Source organism: Chenopodium quinoa, unplaced genomic scaffold (assembly GCF_001683475.1).
Source record: "Chenopodium quinoa cultivar QQ74 unplaced genomic scaffold, ASM168347v1, whole genome shotgun sequence".
NCBI classification, from domain to species: domain Eukaryota; kingdom Viridiplantae; phylum Streptophyta; class Magnoliopsida; order Caryophyllales; family Amaranthaceae; genus Chenopodium; species Chenopodium quinoa.
This window is the reverse complement of record NW_018745003.1, coordinates 4,899,990-4,924,035: the sequence shown is the minus strand read 5'-3', so window position 1 is coordinate 4,924,035 and position 24,046 is coordinate 4,899,990. Positions and strand designations below refer to the sequence as shown.

The window sequence follows — 24,046 nt, the reverse complement described above, 5'->3', positions numbered from 1 at the left end:
TATTGAATATGAGTAATATACCCTTTTTTTTTTTTTTTACAAATAATCAAAGTATTACACTTAATTACTTATTACTCCTTATTGGTATAAAGAGATTGTATATTTGTATTGACTTTCATGATGAAAATTTATATATCTTGTCAGCTTCATTTTATGGTGGCCTAACCTAACTTCAAGAGTTGGATCTCAGTGATAATCAACTTGCTGGGGAAGTTCCCGTATGGTTGCGAAACTTGACAAGTTTGGAAACGTTGGATCTCAGTTATAATCAGTTGATAGGAAATATTGGGTCATCTCCTCTGGTTCATCTCCTGTCTCTCAGATATCTCATACTATCATACAATCATTTGCTAATTCCTGATTCATTCCAATCGTTTGCAAACCATACATCCTGAGAGCACTTTATTGGAGACTCCAACCAAGTTGTCCATGAGTTATCCAAACATGATGCCCAACCTCCTTTCCCTCTAGGATTACATCTTCAAGCACTTAGTTTGTCAGACTGTGCACTCTTTAAATACCCCCCCTTCCTTCCCCATCAACGAGACTTGATCTTCGTCGATCTTTCTGACAATTCACTTCAGGTGGAATTCCCAACATGGCTTCTGGAGAACAACCTTAAGTTGGATTCACTTCTCCTTAGCAATAATTCCATTGAATCACTCCAATTACCTTCTGTTGTGCATGCCTATATAAGGCGAGTATGGGTTGCCAAAAATAAGATACAAGGACATATTCCGGCTAACATAAGCGTGGTAGTTCCCAATCTTGTTGAATTGGACTTGTCCTACAACAGATTCAAGGGAAACATTCCCTTAAGCTTTGGTGATTTGCATTCTCTAAAAGGTTTATATTTGTCAAACAACCATTTATCAGGAGAGATACATCACCTAACAAATAGCTTAGAATCTCTTGATCTATCAAATAATGCTTTTGAAGGTGAACTTCCGATTTTCAGTGGCTTATTGTCCTTGCTAATCTTAAATTTACAAGCTAACAGTTATTCAAGTGGCCTCCAAATGAACAAGTTTGGTCCAAGCATAGGGCTTCTTAATCTAAGTAATAATTCACTAGAAGGTCCTATTCCTAAAGACATATACAATTTTCTCCCAAATTTATGGGTCTTGAACCTATCATTTAACATGCTGACGGGACTTGTGCCAAAAAATTTCAGCTTCATTAGTACTCTCAAGTTGAACAATAATAGATTGAGTAAATGCATTTTGTAACAATAACTCTATGTTATCTTTCTTGGATATCAGTAACAATGACTTGAAAGGTCAAATTCCTGATGCAATTGGTAATCTCACTAACCTAGAAGTTCTACTCCTGAGAGGGAATCATTTTCACGGTCAAGTTCCCTTCCAATTGTGCAACTTATTGCATTTGAGTTTATTGGATCTTTCTTCCAATAACTTATATGGCCCTATTCCCAGTTGCCTATCTCAAATACCTGCTACGGGTGGCATCCATGAAAGCAATATTATTGGTGCTATTGGTATGGACTTTGGGTTAATAAATGAAGGCATAGTGGGTGACTTGATTGACGCGAAATTACGATCAGCTCACAATGCTTTTTACAACAAGGCAGAGTTTGTGACAAAGAACATGGCTTATAATTATGAAGGTAGAGTCCTTCATTACATGTCTGGTATAGATCTCTCTTGCAACAAATTAATAGGCCACATACCACATGAGCTTGGTAATTTGAGTAACATCCAGGCATTGAATTTATCACATAACAAATTATGGGGTGTCATTCCATCAGATTTTTCAAACTTGAAGAGCATCGAGAGTGTAGATTTATCCTACAATCGCTTGAATGGTAGAATTCCAGCTGAATTTTCAAATCTGAATACTCTTGAGGTCTTTAATGTCAGCTACAACAACCTATCAGGAAGGATCCCATTTGATGCTCAGTCATCAACCTTTGATGCCAGCAGTTACCAAGGCAATCCATTTCTTTGTGGACTTCCTTTACCCATCAACTGCACTTCAGGTGAATCGCCCTCCACAAGTAAAGGTGAATCCCAAGGTGAAGACAGTGACTGGATTGACATGAAAACTTTTTATATCACCTTCGCGGTATCTGGTATGACTATGTTTCTTGCGGTTGTGATAATTATGTTGATTAATTCTCATTGGTAGAATGCATGGTTTTATCTAGTTAAAACGTGCATCTTTTTCTGCTACTACTTCTTCGAGGACAGCATAAGGAAGCTAAGGAGAGCAAGGTGTGTTTGATGATCATGAGGTTCTTGATGTGAAGGTTTCTTGCCACTTGTGAATGTGATAATGTATGGTACCTTGCTTGTTGTATTCGATGATGTCTATGTATAATATATGTACTATGGATGCATGTCCTGCTTGTTCATCTCTTCTCCCTTTTAGCAATTATCTATGATAAGTTCAATAGATTTGTCTTGCAACAAATTTAGCAACATCCTTGGTTACATGTTTGAAATAGATTTGTCTTGCAACAGATTAACAGGCCACATACCACATGAGCTTTAGCAACATCCTTGGTTACATGTTTGAAATAGATTTGTCTTGCAACAAATTAACAGGCCACATACCACATGAGCTTCGCAATTTGAGCAACATCCATGCATTGAATTTATCTCATAACCAATTATTATGGGGTGTCATTCCATCAACTTTCTCAAGCTTGAAGAACATCAAGAATTTGGATTTATCCTACAATCACTTAAATGAAAGAATTCCAGCTGAAGTTACAAATTTGAATACTCTCGGGGTCTTTAACATCAGCTACAACCACCTGTGAGGGAAGATCCCATTTCAAGGTCAGTCATCCACCTTCGATGCCAGCAGTTACCAAGGCAATCCCTTCCTTTGTGGACTTCCTTCATCCAGATGATACGCCCTCCACGAGTACAAGTGAATCCCAAGGTGATTGGATTGGCATGGAAACCTTTTATATCACCTTCACGGTATCTGGTGTGACTATGTTTCTTGCGGTTGTGATAATTATGTTAATTAATCCTCATTGGTGGAATGCATGGTTTTATCTTGCTAAAGCATGCATCCTTTCCTACTAATACTTCGAGAGAATAGCAAGAAAGCTCACGAGAGCAAGGCGTGTTTAATGATCATGGGGTTCTTGATGTGAAGGTTTTGTCACTTATGAATGTGATGGCTTGTTGTATTCGATGACTATGTAAATAATAATTATAATACTATGGATGTCTCTTCCCCTTGTTGATCTATCTTCTCTTTCTCTCTTAGAGATTAGTTACGAAAAGTTGGTATTCATTCCTTAATCAAGTCACAAGAACTAAAAAGTCCATCTTGCTTAGAGGCTTGTCATTTTCAGAAGACTGATGCACTGTTCTTATACAATAACCCCAAATCAACAGATTGAGTGAGTCCATGATTGATGTAATCTATAATGACAATGATCTATTGACGACATTTGATGCAACACTCACTTGCCTATTCATATATTCCAACTTGGTTGCTGGTTCTCATAACCTCAATAGCCTTAAATTATAACCTTGAGTTCAACCTAATCAGGTTCTCAATTAAATGCTTACTTAGCTGTCCAAGAGGCATGCATTGACCATATAAGAATAAAAGATCATCCTAACAACAACCTATACGAATTTACCTACTTGCCTAAATAATCTTTCACAATTGATACTACTCATCACACACACACAATTAGCATAAAGCGGAAGAAAAGGTAAATCTCATTCTAGATAAAGTAGAAGCATATATCATATCTGAAGTTAATAACCGGTAGACTTTCAACAAAGTGTATGACCTTTAGACCTTTAGTTACAACTAGAAAGGCAGCATCCCTAGACCATGAGCTAAATGTTTTAAACCTATCCATAAACCTTTTCTAACCTGAAGAACATAAAATTATTATATGGAGTTCATTTCTCATATTTCAATTCTAGCTTATGAAGGAAATATATTCCTTTGAAGACCTCCATTATCCAGGAATTGCACAAAAGATCAATCAACCTCTATGGAAAAACTTAATGTATCCATGTCAAGCATCAGATTTGAGTCAAACACTTCAGGTGACTGCTAACATAGTCCTCAATCAACATTGGTGCACTGAAATGAGTAGTTTTTTCTTGCTAAAGCTGGTGTGATTCAAAACTTATGGCTTAGTGTATAAATTTGTTCCTCGATATTCATAACTTTCTCAAAGTTGATGACTCCGCGTCTCCTTCCCTTTCTATACTTAATGTTTTTCGGGCTAGATTCGCAAACCTATTGGTTATTGGAAGAGAAGAATAACTAAAATTTCAGCTGGAAAATCAATAAAAAAAATTATTCTTTAAGAACTTGCATGCAACATAATATTAGTATAGTATGAACTATTGGCATTTCTTATGTTGCATCAACTCAATTATTTCATGTTATTGCTTCCATTTTATATATCCTTCAGGGAGTGAGCAAATGTAATTAAGATACGTGCTTAAGGCACAGTTTAACATGCTCTTTAAACAACTTATAACCAATCAACCATAGTAACATTTAACTTTATTTTATTCAAATGTCTGATGAACTAGTACTTAAAAACACAGTTGATGGAAAGCTAGTAGGAAACTAGGAATAGCTAATAGCATACTTTGTATCATAACTTTTAGTTGCCTGGCTGCAATGTGTAACACTGCTTGCCATTGGTGCTTGAATACACATCCTTTTCTATTAAATAGATGAAGACAAATTAAGTAAACTCTATTCAAAATCCCTTAACTGAAATTAGACTTCACATGGCAACAAAACAGTTAGCTGTTGGCAGGGTTAACCTCACCACCACCTAATAGATACTTAGAAGAGACAGAGTAACAATCTTAGTCCCCAATTTCTCTCGCCTCTAAGTCAGAAACTTTCAGCTATGTGACAGGAAATGATTATTCAGACTCGTGAACTTTCACATGATAGCATGATTTTACCCTTCCCATACAAAAATTCAAGCAGAGTCACAATATAATCAGATTAATCACCATTTACATTCTAAACACCAGGTAAGTAATCACCTCAATAAATAATACTGTGATAATATATACCTAAAAGGGGCAAGAAAATGGGTCCTCAAGTGATAGTTTCACAAACTATACCACAAGTTTGGGTTTTAGTTTCATCAAGTCTTATTTAGGCGAGTATTCATAGAGGATTTAATGATTCTAACCACCTGCTACTCCCTTGGCTTCCTCTAGGTTCAAGCTCAATCCTCCACATACATGAGATGGCTAAGGGGCCTAATTTATCTTAGTCCCTTGCATTTTGAGGGTCAGTATTACTTTGTGGCATACCAAATTTTACCTGATAAAAATACATAATAATGCTTCATCAAATTCTAATTCTGCACCACAAAAAGTTATTTCATAATGTCCATATAAGAAAATCGAGTTCTTCGACAATCTCTAAAATCTTACTAAGGCCTTCTTCACTCCATCTTACAAAAATAATATTCAGTAAATATAAATTCAGTTTAGTAAAGTTAATTTCAATTTAGTAAAAATAATTTCAATTCAGCAAAAATAATTTTAATTCAGTAAAAATAATTTCACTTCAATAAAAATAAGGTAAAGTGAACAGGGCCTAAGAGGCTAAGATATAACACGGTCATCTAATGATCATAGCTGAATCTCAACTCTTGTAAACTCACACTTACCCCAAACTGACTCTGAAACAACCCTAAGAACAGCCCTGTTAGAATTAAAATCACTAAACCAGTATGGGATAGGAAAGCTAGGCCAATCACCAGCAAGCAGATACGTAGAGAAGGGTAAGCCGTAAGTGTAGTGAGAACATGTCATTGTAGTTGGATTGCCAGGAGATAAATTTCTATCTATAAATTGCTGCCCTTGTGTGCTTCAATTTGTTTACATAAAATAACTTTTGGGGATATTCATTACACATTTAACATCATTCAGCCTCGTGAACAGGATGAATGCTGTAATAACTAATAAGGTTGCTTAGAGTTAGCAGGACAAAAGAGCTAGAAGTGCAAAGTGTTTTTAAGTGAACGGGAATAAAACAGGATCAACACTTAATTTCGGTACCAGAATTATGATACTCATAAAATGAACTTTTACAGGTATAACATGTAACATTTTTCTTATTCAAACTTCAACAAGATTGACCAAAGATCAATGAAATCATCAACTCACGTTAAGGTACAAAGATACTAATCAATTTAAACAAATAATATTCCAATTCTACAAGGGCTAAACATATCATCATCTAGTTAAATTAAGTGTTTTTCACATAAGAAACATTCAATTATCTTGTCTTACCAGGCTAAGATGCAATGCCAGCAAATCCCTAATCCTCGCAGCACCTTCATCGACCTCCCTATCATAAACCGGCATATCCTGCTCTCGAACACAACCCGAATCATCATCACTTGATAGTTCTCCATGCTTCATCAAAAAATTATTCAGCACACAGGCAGTGATGACAATAAAAGGCAAGAATTCAACAAACTCCTCCTTCCACCTCCTATTTAGCAATTTCCAATTAGCTCTAACCCTCCCAAATGCCATCCTTACTAACTCAATTGCTCTCTTATGCACCTCATTGAACTCTTTTTCGCTCGAGCTCGAATCCTCTGCCTCACCCTTCTGTACAAAAGGAGTCAAAAGCCATGGCAAACAAGTATAACAAGAATCGCCCAATATATACTGAGGCATCAAATTCCCATCAATTAGCTCAACTTCAGGACCATTCAATAGCTCTTTAGATTCCTCCACACTCAAAAACAATCTTGTTTGTCGTAAAATCGAATCGGGATCGAATGTACTAGGCCAACCAGCAGAAACATCCAAGAATCTGCCATCACAATCAACCAAAGCTTGAACCATCAAAAACCCATCTTTCCCCAAAATATCACCTTCTATTGGGAATTTCTCAACCCCTAAAACCCCACAACAATTAATCAACGAAATCCGCTCAAAACCCACCAAAATTCTCCCTAATTCCGACCTAAATCCACCCAAATAACCCCCCAATTGATCACAAATCACCTTACAAACAGCATAAAAAACCCTACAAGCATCATTCGAGCTTAACCCGAATCGTTTACCCACAATCGAAAATGACCCATTATGCGCGAGCCTATAAATAGCAGCCCCAAGTGCAAAATCAGAAGAAATTGACAAAGTAAGAACAGATGAAATCGAGTCAGAAAGCATGGAATTGAGGCGATAAAAAGTGGGTTTTGACATACGGAAGAAATCAACCCACCTTGGATCGTCATCACAGGTGGAAGAAAGGAGTAAACGCTGAAACCAACAGCAGGAAGAGAGAGAAAGAGGGAGCTGTAAATGGGGTTGGAGTTTAGAGAGAGAAAGGAAGGCAGAAGAGAGAGAAGATTGAAGAGAGAGAGATTGAGAAGGAAGAAGATGAAGATCGTTGTCATGGAGGAAAGAGTGAGAGGAAGAAAGAGCGGTTGTAATGGCGGAGATTAGAGGAGAAAGGGTGGTGATGGTGGTGGTGGTTGGAGTTTTGCGTTTGGTGGTGCGGCGTTTAGTGGAAGGAGGTTTGGGAGAAGCAGCCATGGTTTTTTGTGGTCAAATTTGGTATGAGATTGTTTCATTTTTAGAAAGGTTTCCAAAAATAATGTTGAATCTTAATTGAGTTCTAAATTTGTTCTAATTGGTCACAGTTCAAACTCTATTAGAAGTATTTTTAATTATTTTCCGGAAAAATTAGTCATGTCCTAGAATTTTTTTCAGTTTGGTTTTGTGTCACAATAACTGGTTGGTAACATTAATGAGAGAAATATGTAAAAAAAAAAAAATATTTAGGGTATAAATTTGTGAACTGTTAAACATCACCCGCAAATTCCTACATAAAGCCCACAAAATAAGAGTGAAATGACACTTTTGCCCTCAAACTAAAAAACACAATTTCTCTCTCTACTCTCTACTTCCACTTTCTCTCTCTAAATTATTTCCCGAGCTATGTCGAGGCGGCCCGGCAAGGAAGTGGCGGCTCCGGCGGTGGGCGGAAGGCGGTTTGCCGGCGAGAAGGTAATTTTTGTAATTTTTTTTAAAAAAAAAAAACCTCCGGCGACGGTGGGGCGCCAAGGCGAGACGCCACCACCACGGAGGAGGCGCCTAGGCAGGACGCTCGTACGGTGGAGGCGGCGCCTAGCCCAGACGCCACTACCACGGCGGAGGCGGATAGGCTAGGCGCCACGGCCGTGGTGGTGGCGTCTGGGATAGGCGCCGCCACCACCGTACGGGCGTCTTGCCTAGGCGCCTCCTTCTCTTTCTTTTTTTTTTTAATTTTTTTTTGTTTTTTTTTAATTTTAAATTTTATTTTCGAAATTTTTTTTTTTTTTTTAAAATTTGTTTTTCTTTTTTTTAAATTGTATGTTCCCTTTTTTTTTTTAAATTTTGTTTTTTTATTTGTTTTAATTTTATGTTCTATTTTTTTTAAAAAAAAAAAATTGTTTCTGGTTTTAATTTTTAATTTTATGTTCCTATGTATTGTTTTTTTTTTTTGAATTATATTTTTGTATGTAAAAAAATTATAAGTTCCCTTTTTTTTTTATAAATTTTCTTTAAAATTTTGATGTTCTTCTTTTTTTAAGTTTTTGCAATTTTAAATTTTTTAAGTTTTGTTAGTTTTTTGTTTTTGGTTTTTCTTTGCATTTTTGATTTTTTGTTTTTGTTTATGTTTTTCATTTTTTAGTTTGTTGTTTATATTTTTTGTTTTTGGTTATATATTTTGTTTTTGGTATATTGTTTTGTTCATATTTATATTTTTTTATGTTCATATTTATATTTTTTTATGTTTATATTTATATTTTTTATGTTTTTATTTATATTGTGTTGTTTATGTTTTTATTTTTTATGTTTATAATTTTATTTCCGTTACTTGTTTATTTGCTTTTGTGTTTATTTTCGTCCTTTTTTGTATTTATATTTTTTGTTTTTGGTAATATTTTTTGTTTTTGTTTATGTTTGTTTTTTTTTTGTTTGTAGTTTATATTTTTTGTTTTTGGTTATATTTTTTGTTTTTGGTATATGTTTATGTTTATGTTTATATTTCTTATGTTTATATGTATATTGTCTTGTTTATATTTATATTTTTTATGTTTATAATTTTATTTCCGTAACTTGTTTATTTGCTTTTGTGTTTATATTCGACTTTTTTTAATTTGTTTTCGTTATTATGTTTCGTTATTTACTTGGAGTTAGGCATCGCATGGACCTGGTGTGGGGAAGAGTATTGACGTCGTGAGGAGTACGATCTACTCAATGGAGAGCTCGGGGCCCAGACACGTTAGATCCCGTGGTATTTCGGCCTCGGCCCGCAGAGAACGGGTGCACTGTTCTGCGGATGATCAAGATGATGATGATACGTCGTGGATGCGGTACGTCTCATAAAACATTTGTAGTTGTGTTTTTTTTCATATAATACGTCGTTATTGAATTTTATGTGTTTTGTTATGTGTAGTGGATGGGAAAGATGACGCAGTTGGGACACAGACTTTTTGAGGAGAGGGACAACATGACGACTGCAACAGGCAGAGCTGTTATTGATGAACTGGAACGGGCCCTTGAGCAGTGGCAGTGGGCGTCACAGAGAGATTATTGATATGTCGGCAGTGCATTTATATAACATTTTCCTAGTTGTTTGTAAAAGTTAACATTATCTATTCTTATAATTATTATTTTAAGTTCTTAGAATTTGACATTATATTTTTAGTTTTTATAATTTTTATTTTAAGTTGTAATTAGTGGGCATACGAAAATTAAATACAAGTTCACATTTAAATGGGAAAACTAAATACGAAAATTAGAATCCGAAAATTAAATAAATGGGAAAAACATAGCAATAACAATAGAAGGTCACATAGAAAAGGCAACTAGATTGTTCCACTGCTGCACCCGGTCATGATATAGCGCATCCCAGCCCTCTACGCTTGCTGTACGAATGGTGTACCACGTTGGTATGATCGGTGGGACCGGAAAATCGGGTGACAGGTCCAGTCGGATGAAATGTCTGTATGACGGCCCCAGAAATCCAATAGCAACCTCTCTTACCGGTCTGGTGACGGTCTCACGCGAACACCAAGGCAGAACCGTGGTACATGGATAGTAAGCTCCACCATGCAAACCAAGGCCGAAATGCATCACTGCACACTTGTAGATGTTTGCAACGGCGAAGAGATCAAGTGGCGCGTCGAACCAATGATTTTGACCGCAACGTCCTCCTCCCCACCGGATACGCTGCAGAGACCTATCCAAGTCCTGTCCGTACACGTGGCGATAAACAGCTCGGTTTGAGGCGATTTCACTGTACATCAACTGACGCACTAAACCGTAGTTGTCTTCACCCATCTGAAACACATCAGCCACAACCCGAAATCCGCAGTTACCATCTGCAACCACATCATTCCACCCGTCCAGGAACGGCATCATGATGTTAGGGATCCTGTCTTTATATGGAAAATGTTCAATGTCCATTCTACCTGTTGCACACATCAAAAAACACAATTAACAAGTCAGCAGAAAACTAAACAAACACTCTAAAAAGTAAATTAAACTAAAGTACCGTACCGGTGCCGGGCATATTCACCGACGAAGAAGTTTGACTACAACTTGATGACGATGTACGACCACGGCCACGACCACGACCACGACCACGAATGTACTCAAACGCACTCCTTTCCCGCCGTGGTTGTCGGCCCCGTGGTCGCTCGACCCCCTCAGGTTCCTCATGATCCGAGCACGACGAGTTGAACATGTCATGAAGTACGTGGGTAACACTACGAATGATTGAAGCGTGGCTGGAGGACACTTGGTCAAACATCGAACGAAACTGCTCCAACTCCTCCTGTTCACGGTTGACTGTCTGTGGAACAACATGCTCTCCGATAACGAGCGTCCGCCAGAATGGATGAACCTGATCAACATGTAACGACGCCCTATCTTGCGTAATTACGCGGTGAATGGTGCATGCACAAGGTAGTCCATGAGTCACCGATATAGCACATCCGCACCGAATAGCCACTTCATCACCCAACTCCCTCATCCTGGTGTGCTCGCTCAGAATCAACCCCAAGCAGTAGTGTGACACACGACCATGGAGAATCTTAAATATGAAATGGCTATACATCGTGCCATGTCGCCGTCTGGAGTCCTCGAGAGAGTTCTTGATGCCGTTCCTCTGAGTATCAATAGCCTTGTTTATTCTCTCGAACAGTGTATCCAGAGCAGAGGTGGAAGAATCAATCCAGTCCTTCAGAGCTCTATGAGCGCTCTCAACTCTACATGTAGTAGTGTTTCCAAAATGAAGAACTTGGTTTGTCCAATATTTGACAAACTTTTCCCTCTGAGGCACCCACTGCTGCATCACATAGTCTACGATTGTCGGGCACCATTGGTATGCATCCTTGAAGTTATCCAAGGCTCGGTCGTACTCTGCCTCCGTGGTAGCTTGCAGGATCTTCCGCCACTTACCATTTACCAATCTCTCTGCTGAATCTAAGTTCTTGTTGAAAAGGTTATAGGCTTTGACTTTCACGCAGTTGTTGATGTGCCATGTGCACAGTAAATGGCTCGACTCCGGAAATAGCTCCGCTATAGGGGCAAAGAGACCTCCCTCACAATCGCTGACGATGGCCGATGGCTGAACACTTGGGCCGATGTAATTTCTCAACTTCTCCAACACCCAACGGTAACTCGCAACCGTCTCATCCTTCATAACTGCATAACCAATCAAAAAGTTCTGGTTCGTTGGAGTCATCCCAACCATCTCAACCAGTGGAAACTTATACTTGTTTGTCTTGTACGTTGAATCGATCAGAATCACAGATGGCCAAGACGAAATCATATCAGCACAATCAGGATGCACAAGGAACAAATGAGTCACCTCCGATGTGTCTTCATCAGATTCAAACCAGTACAGGTAACCACGTGCTTGTGCCTGGTGTAGAAGCTGCTGTATAGGGTTCCTTCCCTCTGACCGTTCAAACCTCAATTTCTGTCTGACGTTGTAGATGTGTCTTCGGTTTGGCTGGTCTTCGGGGAATTTCTCTAACACAGACGCTAATATTTTAGCGGGCTTCACTTGAGCATCACTCATTTCTTTTACAACTAGTTTCGCAGCTGGACTTAGGCCGCTTAACTGCCGATGCCCCACTTTGTATGCTATCAGCTCATGGTTGTGATATCCCCATTTGCCGTAACCCTTCACTTCCCAACCGTCACGCCTATGATGTTGTCGAACCTTAACTCGGAACTGACACCCACAACCTTTCCGCTTTGAGTCAAACCGAATCGCTTTACTGAAATCTCGTTCTTCTCTTTTGCGATAACGGTCGCATCTCAAAATGCGATCCATTCTACCATCCCGTTGAGATTTATGAGTTGCTACTACTAAACAAAAGCCTGATCTAATTGCAACCTGTTTTGCCCAATCAATCGCTTGTTGAGCATCTTCGAACAGGCCATCATGTACAAAAATCCCGCTGTAATCATTTCCGTCTCCACCATAATCCTGTAACAATAACATATAACATATAAATATAATTACATTAAGATTAAATTAATGCACTTAACACAAAATTATCACAAACGCAATTTCTAAATTTTAATTTCTAAATATCATTTTTATATTTAACGCATAATACATTTAAAAAACAAAATAATAACACACATTTCATTTCAAATTTATCAAACATAAAAAAACAAACAAAACAAAATCATGCATAAAAAAACCATAATAAAAAAAAAAACAAATACAAAAGAAAATAAAACAAAATAAAACAAAAACAAACACAAAAATAAAAGATGCATTAAAAAAACTTTATTAAAAAAAAAATTTAATTCAAAAAATAAATTAAAACAAAATTAAACAAACACAAACAAAAATCCATAAAAAAAAACATAATTATAAAAAACAAAAACAAAACAAACAAACAAACAAAAAAAAAATTCAAAAAAAAAAAAATCAAAAAAAAAAAAAGGGAAATTAAATTAAAAAAAAAAATAAATAAATTTAAATTCAGCCCCTAGTGGCGCCTGGCCAGGACGCCGGGGCCACGGTGGAGGCGCCTGGCCAGGACGCCGCCGCCATGGTGGCGGCGTCCTGGCCAGGCGCCCCGGCCGTGGCTCCGGCGTCCTGGCCACGCGCCACTCCCACTGGTGAGGCTGCCCCACCAGTCGCCTATGCCACAGTGGCGGCGTCCTGGCTAGGCGCCACAACCACGGCATGGCCTCCTCGGCTAGGCGCCAGCCACCATTTCGTCCTTACGATACGTTACGAACCTCGTTTTCCGGCAACGATGACGACTCTCCGGTGCATGTCGCCGCCGCCGACGTCTCTTCAGTGATCCTCGGCGATCCGGTGCTACTCCACATTTTTTGTTAGTGCGAAAAATTTGTTTTCGGTTAAAATTATAAAAAGGGCAAATTTGTCAAAAAAATTATAAAATGTGGGCTTTATGTAGAGATTTGCGGGCGATGAATAACAAGTCCCATAAATTTCCGCACATTGTTCTTAAGAGTTCATTAAAAAAGTCAACTAACATTAGGCAAATAAGTAGATAAACATTTTAAAAGAGTATAATTGTCCAAACATTTTTTATAGGAGTTATTTCAATCTTTTTAAAAGGTAATAAAGAAAAGGCAAAAAAAAACAAGCCAAAAAACTGTCATACATGTGATTTGCATACATAAATGAGGGTATAAAAGTAAAAAAAATGTCACACATGTGATTTGCATACAAACTCTATAAAAATATTTTCACAATTTCAAGGAAATCCAAGAAATAAAAAATCATCTTCCTCCTTTGATATGCTCCCTAACATTTTCAAGATTTAAAATGAAGTTTGATCCATGTGCATACTAATATAAATGTTCACAATGTTTCAAAATATATATATATATATATATATATATATATATATATATATATATATATATGTTCACAAATGGATAATAAAAAAATAAAAAAAAAAAAACGTTCCTTAGTTCCTTAGAGCAATTTTGGATCTAAGAAAAAGTTTAGTCATATTGGTGACTATACTAAAGTTGATAAAAGGAAAAGTAGTAACCTTTTTTGAGAACTTACCTAAAGCAATCGATCTATGTTTCATGTTGTTGTAGTGATCATCATATTTTTTTTTTGTCTTTAATCATACTCTATTAATTGTTCACTCTAAACAAATGTGTAAATAATTCCTAATATATAAGATAATTCATGAATAACATACTGTTATGTACCGTGAATTAATTTAAAAGTTATGGACAACATCATATTATGTAATGTGAATTAACTTTAAAATTGTTGTTCGTTTTATACAATAATTAGATCCTTTTCGCCTTTGTAACCATACTCTTTTGAACTTTAATTTACTAGTAGAAGAGTTGCACATGTGTCATGTATTACGTAAATGTTTGTATACATATGGTCGTTTATCAACTAGAGAAGTTAAAATTTTATTAAACTACTTTTACCACAAAATTTGCATATCTTATAAAAATTTTATCGTGAGGTGTGTTGGCTTGGTTTCTCCTTACTCCGTAAATTAGAATCTTGTCGCACTATTTAAAATATGTACAAAAAATTGTCCAAATTGTGCAACACATTAATACATAATTATGGATTACTAATTCTCTTAAAAATTATCCAAAATGGCTTAATAGGTTAAAATGTGAAATTTCTTACACGTTGCAAAAGACACATACACTAATTATGGAGTACTAATTCTCTTCCCCACAACTTAATTGTTGATGCGGAGTGGAGTCACTATAATACATTAAATACTACAATAATCACCGGTAAAAGAAAAACATATTTAAATCATCATAGTCGTACTATAAGTATAAAAAATAGATATTGATATTACACATTGTGTATAAAAAAAATTGACCAAAGTAGGCAAAGTTGACAAGTACTCGTATACTCCGTATTTGTTTAAAGTGACAAATAAATTTAAAAATTGTATTGGAATAAAACTAAATGGTGTAGAAAATGAAGGTACATGACCCCACAAATAAGGTATTAGCCATTAGGGCATAGTCGTATAGCTTAGAGAGGGGAGAGAAGAGAAAGTGGAAGGTTTGTGCAAAAACACCACCATATTGTACCATTAATGGCGGAAATTCCCTGTTAGGAGTAGTTAAATATCTTGGATGACACGTGATTACAAAGGAATTGATATCAATTAAACCAAGAATACAACCCCAAATTGGAAGTAATTGTGCATATTATTCCTTCCGCCCTTCAGTTAAAACGAGATTGAAAGTATTATGGAAGGATAACCATTGTTTCAAAAGCGTCAAAATTTTTCTTTTGACGTTAAGTGGTTGATTGATAATAGCGGAGGAGGATGTCGAGACGAAAGCGAAAAATCCCACCTAATCGTGAAGAGGTTGAAAAGTAAATCTAGTTCGCGTGTTAAATGTACTGAAATTAAAGAAATCTATGTATGTAAACATGTATTCCCTTTAAATTTGTTATACTAATTTACTTTTTAATTAATAATTTGGGTATTAATTAATGACAACCATTTTTTGTGCCAAATTGTGACATTATTCCAAAGTGTCAACCTCAAGCACGATTGCAACTTAGGACTGTTGAAATAGTTAATTCTGCTATCAACAAATTTGGGCCTGTGATAAGAGCTTTGGCGGTTACAAAATATTACAAAGAAGTGATTAAAGAAAACCGTGTTTATATCGGTAATGGTCCGAAAATAATAGTAGAAGATAACAATGAGCTTTTGCATGTTGTATGCTTGGTTGCCATGACGTATCTAGCATTTTTTTATAATTGGGTTTAAATAACATAAAAAAAACTATATTAAAATTATTCATAAATTAAAAAATTACGTAAAACTACACAGATGTTAGATTACTCATAAATTTTTTTTTAAGAAAATTATTCATAAATTTTATATTATCTTTCTCATATTAAATAATCAATGTTAAATAAATTATCTTTTAAATATTTTAACAATTTTTTTTAAAAAAATATATTAAGTGGTGTCAATTCTATGATTCAGTCTCCAATTATGCAACAATTATACATATACGGAGCATTTTATAGTTGGAATTTGGAAGGAAATGAATCTATTAGTAATTTTGTTTTTTGACGAATCTGTTTATCACTAACAAGGATTTAATAATGTAATTAATTAACTTTTGCAATATATCATTCGATCTCAATTTGTGAAAGAACTATATTTTGTATTGTATAATTTGTTGTCACTTATAAGAAGAAAATGAATCAATTAGGTCTAAGCGGTGCCTATGTATTGCCACTACCTTGCTGGCACTTGAGTGTTGGTTAATTATTGATTTTTCTTTAAACATGAAAATAGTATTGGTTAAATATTGAATGTTAACTGTATTCAAAGTAATGAGCCAAGGCTATAAGGGGTCGTTTGGTTTGTACGAGGTAAACAGAATGAAATGAACAAAGGGAAAAAAGATAATGGAATGAACAACCCTTACGTACATAAACTATGTTGTTTGTTTTGAAAAACAATGGGAAAAAAGCTGCCAACCCCACCACCACATCACCACCACACAACCACCCATTTCTTTCAATTTCCACCTTTTTTAGCCACCACCCAGCCAACTCACCACTCGCCACACCTTCCCCACTGTACCACTCATCGTCGTTTGCCACACCTCCCCAGTGTTAGATCAAAATGGAGGATAAAGCAAGAGGGACCGAATATTTCTTCTAGGCATGTATCATAGTCGCTTTCCTAATAGTTTATTATCGACCCTCTACGAAACAACAGGGTTAACACGATATAACTAATGGGATACAAAGAAGAGACAATTAATTTTGGTTGTTTATCAAAATCAATGTACAAGAAGTTTGTGAACAAGTGTTTGTAAAACCAATTGAGAGAAAATACTCTAGATTAATTTCTCTCAAAAGAAGCAAGTTAAAATGATAATTTCTTTTTCTCCTCTATCATATATGTCATATAAACTCCTATTTGTAGAGTTTGTATGAAGAGTAGTTAATATCCAACGGATATGTTCGTTCACTAAGCAATCCGTTCAAAACCTGTCAAAAATCGTCAATTTTGAACTCCGCCCTAGCAGACCGGGCAAGGGCGGGCTGGCAAACCACTTTTGAAAAACATGTAAAAACTGACAAACCCCCTTCGCCCTGGCAGACCGGGCAAGGGCGTCCAATCGGGAGCGAGCAACATCTCAATGAAATTGAGATAATTGACTATCTTACTTGTGCTCGCCCTACAGGGCGTCATTGCCCTGTCAGTTAGGGCGAAGCACAAATTAGTCAATTTTGCTTTGTTTTGTCACTTTTTATACATCTTGCTTTGCCATACCTCTAAGTATAATCATTTTAATAACTCTCCTCAACTCCTAGAATAATATAAACCTCATATATGAACTCATAAGCACATTTATCAATAAATGTTCCAACACCCTGCCCCCACAAAGCTTTCCCCTCCCCCGTAAAACTTCCCCAGCCCCGTAGAACCCTAAAACTCCTCTCCTTCCCCGTAAAACCGTCAGCCGCCCCTCCCACCACCCTCGAAACCCTAGCGCCTAGTAACACTTGAACATAAATTAAATCCTCAACTTCATTCTTATTGCTAGTAACACTTGATAGATTAACAATTTCATCAAAGTGGAGAATATAACTTTTACAATATATAATCTATGTTAGTTTTTTTTTATACTAAAATGCACTGATATTGATCTTAGCTTTTCAAATCCCATTTAAATTTATTTCCATATATAATGAATTGAATGAGCTAGATAATTAAAATACTATGATCCACTTTACTTTTATGTGCACTACCTATGATCCACTTTCACTTATGCTACTCTCAAATTTAGCCAACTTGTCTTCTTTTACCACAACATTAAAGCTCAAAGCTAGTAAGTTGGAGAAATAGATTTTGACACACCTCTTTGTAAATCGTGTTCTCGCAATGAGTTTGCCAAAATCATTTTCCGTTATTTGGTTTGTTATTACCGTTTTAGGAAGGTATTAAAAGTAATGTCCAAAATTTAATATAAGGTCAAAACCATCATTTCACACAGGGGCAAAACTGTTAAACAAAATGTTTAAAAGGGATGTATAAAAGTTTGTTGTGCTCCATTTCAATACTAATATAGTGTCCTGCGATGTATGGTATATAAATCAGTATATGAATTTGTATAAAAGAAAATTTTAATTTAATTTAATGATTAATATGAAACATTATAGATAGCTCGATTTCTTAAAAATATTGATAATTAAAATATAAAAATTTCTAGAGAAATATAATGTAATAGTTAATTATAATAATAGTCTTAAAAATAAACCCATAAAGGAAAAATTCTCACCAAAACAAACTCTAATTCCCACATATTAAGGCAAACACCCTCTAAATAGGAAAAGGTTACACATACAACTATTGTGTGTATATATCAGTTCCCTTCTAAATAAGGTATTTTCCCCCCTAAATTTCCACATACCAAACACCCTCAAAGGGTATATAATTCCCATATGCTAGCCTTGAATTTTCTCCTTTCTAAGTCAATATAAATAGTCATTCATCACCGAAAGATACCATACCAAGAACTCTAGTCTCCGAATTCTCAAATCCCCTCTCGTCTTTGCCATCACCCTAACAATGGCGGCGAAATTGAAGATAGCGGGTACATGGTCAGGTATTTTAGAGGTTGAATTAGAGAATTGGACTGTACCCATGTTGCGTCAAGAGGTTGCTAACCGATCAAATTGTACCCCTTCTTCAATCAATCTTATTTTTGGCGGTCGATTACTTAAAGACCAAACTGATGATCAAAATAACAACACCAACCTTAAATTAAGTGAATTGGGTCTCAAAAATAATGCCAAGATTTTGGTTACTCGAGTTAATGTTGATGAGGGCAAGTCTTTTCAGCAGGAATTGATGGCTGAAGAACAGCGCTCTTCTAGACTCACTCGTCTTAAGTAAAATCTTAATCTTCCTTGTTTTTTTTTGCTCGTGCTATTGATTTGTCGTATGTTTTAATTGTTTTGGTTGGATTTGATTGTGAAAGTTTTGATATTTTTTTTTTGGTTGGGATAAGGGTTTTGGGGTTGTTGATCATGTAAGTAAGTTGGGGAAATTATGTTGATTTAGGTTTTGATAGCATGAATTATTGTAAAGGGTTTTTGTTTTGATGAATGAGGGGATTAAATTTCATGTTTTCACTTAAAGTAGTATTTTCTTCTTCACCAAGTAATATGCCACATTTGATTGACGGTTGTTTAAAAGGAATTGGATTGAAATATGGTGATTTTATATCTTTATACAAGTTTTCACATCTTTGATCATCGAAGTATATTCATTAATATCCTTGTATGTAAATATTGGAACTAGGGAAGCTGGGAAGAAGTGATTTCTATAGTAATGTTAGTGAGAATTAAAAGCTTTGGGCCTAATAATGTTTATGCTGCTCTATTAGATTATAAGGGCTTTTGTGTTCTGAACTGAATTGCTTTAGAAAGGTATGGTGTCTGTGGATCATATTGTTGTGCACCTGTGGTATCTTCGACTTATTCTCGAATCATTTGAACTTTTATATTGTCGCTTGGGACTTTGGGCTTTTGAATTATTGCTTACAATCGTTTGTTTGAACGTATCTTAACTTGCTTGATTCAAATTGAAAGGAGAATGAGGTTGGTTATTGCTTGCTTTAACAGCATTCTTAGCTTGATTGCTGGCCCCTACTGCTTAATGCCTGAAAGTTATCTTTCTTTAAATTTACCAGGATGGCTGTTGCTATGCTTGCTAAGAGACATGCTGATGGATCGCTACCTATTGATGACTACAACATTGAGCTTGAGGATCAAAGAGGACAGAAGGTTAATATGGGTTCTGAGACTGATCAAAGGTATGTGTTTGCTTATTGTAAGCTGGCTACTGTATGCACCATCTGGAATCTTAGAATCTCTCTTTAGTTTCAAATGTTGAGAAGCAGCCACTTGTGTGGATTCGCCTTATATTTTGTATATGACAGGGCAATAATGATGGGTCTTATGCTGCATACAAAAGGAAAGCAGCTAATGAGAACACAGCAATACAAAGACGCATTAGAGGTGCTTGAAATGGGAGAGGTTAGTGGCAGCACGTCTATGCGGAGAGTTTATTGTGAATAAGAAATTATTGTCAGACAAATTCGATCTTTCTGCGTAACTCTTCTCTGAACATGAAGTTCTTAACGTGAGATCCATTATGTTTTTCAGGAGGCATTTTCTCTCTGTGACTCAAAACTCATAGAGGTATTACTGTATTAGTCATTCGTTTTCACCATGAGTTTCTTAAGGAGTTGCAAGTTACTGTATTTATTCTGCATATCTGAGTGTATCTGGTTATTGGCTTTCTTCATGTTTTCTCTTGCATATAAATATGTGTGTGCTTATTCAATGGTTCATGTTCGCAGTGTATTGACAATGTTCCAATCCTTCAAATTGACATGGTGTGGTGCTATTTTATGCTTCGTGACATCAACTTGCTCGCATTGGCTGGTGAGCGTCTTGCAAAAGCTAGAGTAGGTATTGAACGCTCCCATGGAAAGAATGCATCTCGTGCAAGAGAGCTCCAGAGTAGTCGTAGCCCAGAGATTGCATTGTAGGTTACCTCCTTCTTTCCTATTATGTAGTTTTTCTGGGAAGGAAGACTGCTGCATAATTCTATTTTTGTTTGGTTCCTCCTAGATATTTGAGGTTAGAGCTCTTGGAAGGTGTTGCAGCTTTTCACTGTGGCAAATTGGATAAATCTAGAGAAGCTTTGACATCTGCCAAAGCAAGATACTCTAAGGTATGCATTATGCAACAGTTTGTTCTATCTTGTGTTATTTAAGATTATTATCAGCGGCTTACCTCCTTTGATCACCTCCCTAACTGATTGTCTTTTAATCTGTTTGATATTCAAGAAGTAGATGTTTCTTTTGGAAAATTGAAGAATCTGTTAAACTTTTTTCCACCCTGCTCTTAAAAATCAGGGGCACCCTTTCTATGTAGATCCTTTTCTGCTTTTCCTGTGTGCCATTATGTTGTTATTTTGGAAATTTCCACATTGCTTTTGCACAGTACAGGTTTGTCTTATAGAGTTTCTAGGTGTTGTATCGTGTATCTGGCTATCTGCCTTTGTGATAGAATGATTTTGGCCAAGAGATTATGAGTTTGGTGACTGTTTCATGCGTAAACAGTTTGAGGATTCAGGCTAAGAATAATGAGCTATTCTCTATTAAAACTAGATGCAGTCCAAGGTAGTACTTGATTTTGAAGTGGATGGATTGATTTGTTTGCTGGTTTTTGAGACTATTAAAGATTTCATGATCCTTGTTTTGCTGTCTCTATTGCTGTATCTCTATTTACTATTCATATTCACCCTATACCTTTTGCCTAATATCAGACAGGCTTCACATTACTGCTGTAAATGATGATGTATATATATATTTTTTTTATTCAGCTTCAAGTATCAGATGAAGCCTTATCACTGCTAATGAGCATGGGCTATCATGAATATGAAGCTAAGAGAGCTCTGAAGATGAATGAGCAGGATGCTGAAAGTGCTATCAATTTTCTAGAGGAGGAGAAAGAAAAGAAGGCAAAGAAGCGGGAAGATGATATCAAGCGTCAACAGGAAATTAGGTATTTGTTCATTAATTCTAATTGTTCCATTTAGTTGCTTCTTTATTCTTATCATGTTTAACTTCTTGCAGGGAGCAGAAGAAGTTTGGAAAGACTCCCCTTGGCAAAGCTGTTGATCTTCAAATGGTGCAAGTGTTAGAGACCATTGGGTAAGCTCACTTGTTCTTCCCGTCCAAAAAAAAAAAAAAAAAAACTCACCTGTTCCCAAGGCTATTTCCTACCTATAATTGTTATGGCCAAAGGTGATTATTTGTAGGAAGTTTTCTACTTAGATTGATCTTTTGTGTTCGTCATTCACACATCCTTATGAACTAACATTATACTAAAGGTGTAAAAATGCAAGAGGGATGCGATCTACTTCAAGCAAATTTGTCACTCCAGTTAATTATTGTTGACCTGTAAATGACTGCATCTAAAAATATTCTGTAGTACTATATGACGTCAAATCCAGGAAAAGGCAACTTGCTGCTCATCAAATATTTTGCTATATCATTTACCTGTCAGGTTGACCGTCACCCAAAATAAAAAGTAGACTTAAGGGATTCTAATATTAAAAAACTTTTAAAATTTTTAAGATCAATGCACTTGTATGTGAAGCAGAATCAAGCATATTCTGTCATCAAAGCTTTAAGTTGCTCCTTTTTCAGGTTTGAGAGGGAGCTTGCTGCAGAAGTCCTCCGAAGGCATGAGAATGACACACAAAAGGCTTTGGATGATTTGACTAACCCAGAGCTTAACTCTAAGATACAGGTAACTATTATGCCCTTCGTACAATACAACCCTTTTATTGGTATTCTGAGTGGCTTCAACCCTTATTTATATTTCCAAATTCTTCATTTGCCTTCATTTTGTTTGCAGCTTGATATTGAATCTAAGAAGAGGAAAAGACAACAGAAACATGTGGATTCAATAACTGACGAACTTGTATCCATGGGTTTTGAAAGATCACAAGGTATATTTACCTGGTATTAAATGCAGTTTTTTTTATCCTTATATTTTGATGACCTCTGGTTTGAATTATTTTGTTCCTGAAAGTATTTAGTAAGTCCTAACCACTTTGAATTTTCTTTTATTTGTTTTGAAGGGATACCTTAGTACCTTAGTGCACCAATGCACCATTGACAAAGGAAATTTGTTAATGATATTTTCATGTCTTTAGCCCTAGGATAACATACTTTCAAATTGTGTGAATATCACCATATAAATGTATTCCTGGTTCTTAACCACTAAATTGCAAGCCCTATGTCCTTTGGACCCTGGGTTGTGGGAAATTAAAAGTATTGGGGATCTTTAATTGGTCATTTATTTATTGAGTGTTTGAAATTTTTTTCTGAGGTTAATTTGTGCAACCTCTTGCAGTCTTTCTCTGGTATATGAAGTATATGAATTATATGATAATCTCGTATCCTTTAGGCTGACATGAATACTTATGTTTCTAATGAGTGTATTATATGTTTGCCCCCACTAGAAAAATATTGACATAGGATGTAAGTTGTATGCCTCTTCTGCCATGTCCTTCCGCAAACGACTTATCTGATTGAGTTTTGGTACGCAGTGATTGCTGCGGTTAATTCCCACGGAACAAAAACTGCGGCATTAAATGAGCTGCTTGCACAAGGTCAGATGTCCTCTGCTTCTGTTGATGGCTCTATACCAAGTTTCGATCCTGCTACCAGTTCAACTGCCGGAGAAAGACTAAACTTGCCAAGTTCCAGTGGTGATGAGAGAGAGAGTCCATCAAGTTCTCGTGAAGGGGAAGAACGAGACCTTGAGATGGAAGATGAACTCGTAGAGGAATTACATAGAGGTGACGCATTTTCAGATTATGACATTGATGTGACCAAAGAAGCCGAAGCTCTTAATGAATATCTGGCCTTGCTTGATTCTGCCATGGTTAGAAGTAACTGAGAGGAGAGGTCTGACCTGTTGATGCTGTAAATACTGCATAGAATGAGCTCTTATCGTGGCGATGCTGATGCATCTAACAAAAACCAGCAGGTCAACTATTTATTGACTTCTCGATAGTCATAGTTACAATCAATAAGTTGTTGCATAGACGGGAAGAAGTCAAGAGGTATCTAGAATATGCTGATGGTGTACAGAAATGGTAGGGATTGCATTGCTCAGTGGTCAGGCTACGGTTTTGTAAAGTTGTTTTACTCTTAAAGTTTCTTTGGGAAGGCAGTTTTTTATTTTTAGTTTGAAGTGGCTAGCATTAGTAGATCAAATACCAATGATAAACTTATATAGAATTTCAGCTTTTAAATCATTTACTAAGGGTGTTTTTGAGGCTCTCTTCTTGACTTGCAGTTTAGGGCCAGGCTTGGCTTAATTTACGAGTATAACAGAAGTCTATTTACCTTATCTGCTTGTTTTTATTTGGAACAGATATTCGAAAAAGCTCGAATTATATTTA

At 36.2% G+C, this 24,046-nt stretch overlaps 3 protein-coding genes across 4 annotated transcripts; 2 read left to right on the top strand and 1 right to left on the bottom strand.

Annotated features, from left to right (window-relative positions):
- Positions 1-1,224: 1,224 nt before the first annotated feature.
- LOC110708055 (receptor-like protein 2) lies at positions 1,225-2,156 on the top strand. The gene has a single exon (XM_021886156.1). It carries the CDS (start codon positions 1,240-1,242, stop codon positions 2,146-2,148), a length of 909 nt encoding a protein of 302 aa, XP_021741848.1. The 5' UTR covers positions 1,225-1,239; the 3' UTR covers positions 2,149-2,156.
- A 1,542-nt stretch (positions 2,157-3,698) lies between these two features.
- On the bottom strand, positions 3,699-7,725 carry LOC110708054 (protein ALP1-like). 2 transcript variants are annotated; one of them, XM_021886154.1, is made up of 2 exons: positions 6,282-7,725; positions 3,699-4,245 (listed from the first exon to the last, which is right to left on the bottom strand). In XM_021886154.1, the coding sequence occupies exons 1-2, from the start codon at positions 7,542-7,544 to the stop codon at positions 4,126-4,128; spliced, it is 1,383 nt and encodes a 460-aa protein (XP_021741846.1). In that variant the 5' UTR covers positions 7,545-7,725; the 3' UTR covers positions 3,699-4,125. The 2 variants fall into 2 exon arrangements, with proteins under 2 accessions (XP_021741846.1, XP_021741847.1); XM_021886155.1 differs by lacking the exon at positions 3,699-4,245 and adding an exon at positions 4,611-5,304.
- A 10,894-nt stretch (positions 7,726-18,619) lies between these two features.
- Positions 18,620-23,994, top strand: LOC110708053 (NEDD8 ultimate buster 1-like). Its single transcript, XM_021886153.1, has 11 exons — positions 18,620-18,942; positions 19,746-19,868; positions 19,995-20,091; positions 20,221-20,256; positions 20,418-20,605; positions 20,692-20,794; positions 21,449-21,630; positions 21,702-21,779; positions 22,278-22,380; positions 22,489-22,582; positions 23,186-23,994. Exons 1-11 carry the CDS (start codon positions 18,620-18,622, stop codon positions 23,536-23,538), a joined length of 1,680 nt encoding a protein of 559 aa, XP_021741845.1. The 3' UTR covers positions 23,539-23,994.
- Positions 23,995-24,046: the final 52 nt, after the last annotated feature.

Coding starts and splice junctions, on each gene's coding strand:
- LOC110708055 (XM_021886156.1), top strand. CDS start 1,240: ATGTTATCTTTCTTGGATATCAGTAACAATGACTTGAAAGGTCAAATT.
- LOC110708054 (XM_021886154.1), bottom strand. CDS start 7,544: ATGGCTGCTTCTCCCAAACCTCCTTCCACTAAACGCCGCACCACCAAA. Junction 4,246..6,281: donor TGGCATTGCATCTTAGCCTG/GTAAGACAAGAT, acceptor AATAACCAATAG/GTTTGCGAATCTAGCCCGAA.
- LOC110708053 (XM_021886153.1), top strand. CDS start 18,620: ATGGCGGCGAAATTGAAGATAGCGGGTACATGGTCAGGTATTTTAGAG. Junction 20,257..20,417: donor GTGACTCAAAACTCATAGAG/GTATTACTGTAT, acceptor TCATGTTCGCAG/TGTATTGACAATGTTCCAAT. Junction 22,583..23,185: donor GGGTTTTGAAAGATCACAAG/GTATATTTACCT, acceptor TTTGGTACGCAG/TGATTGCTGCGGTTAATTCC.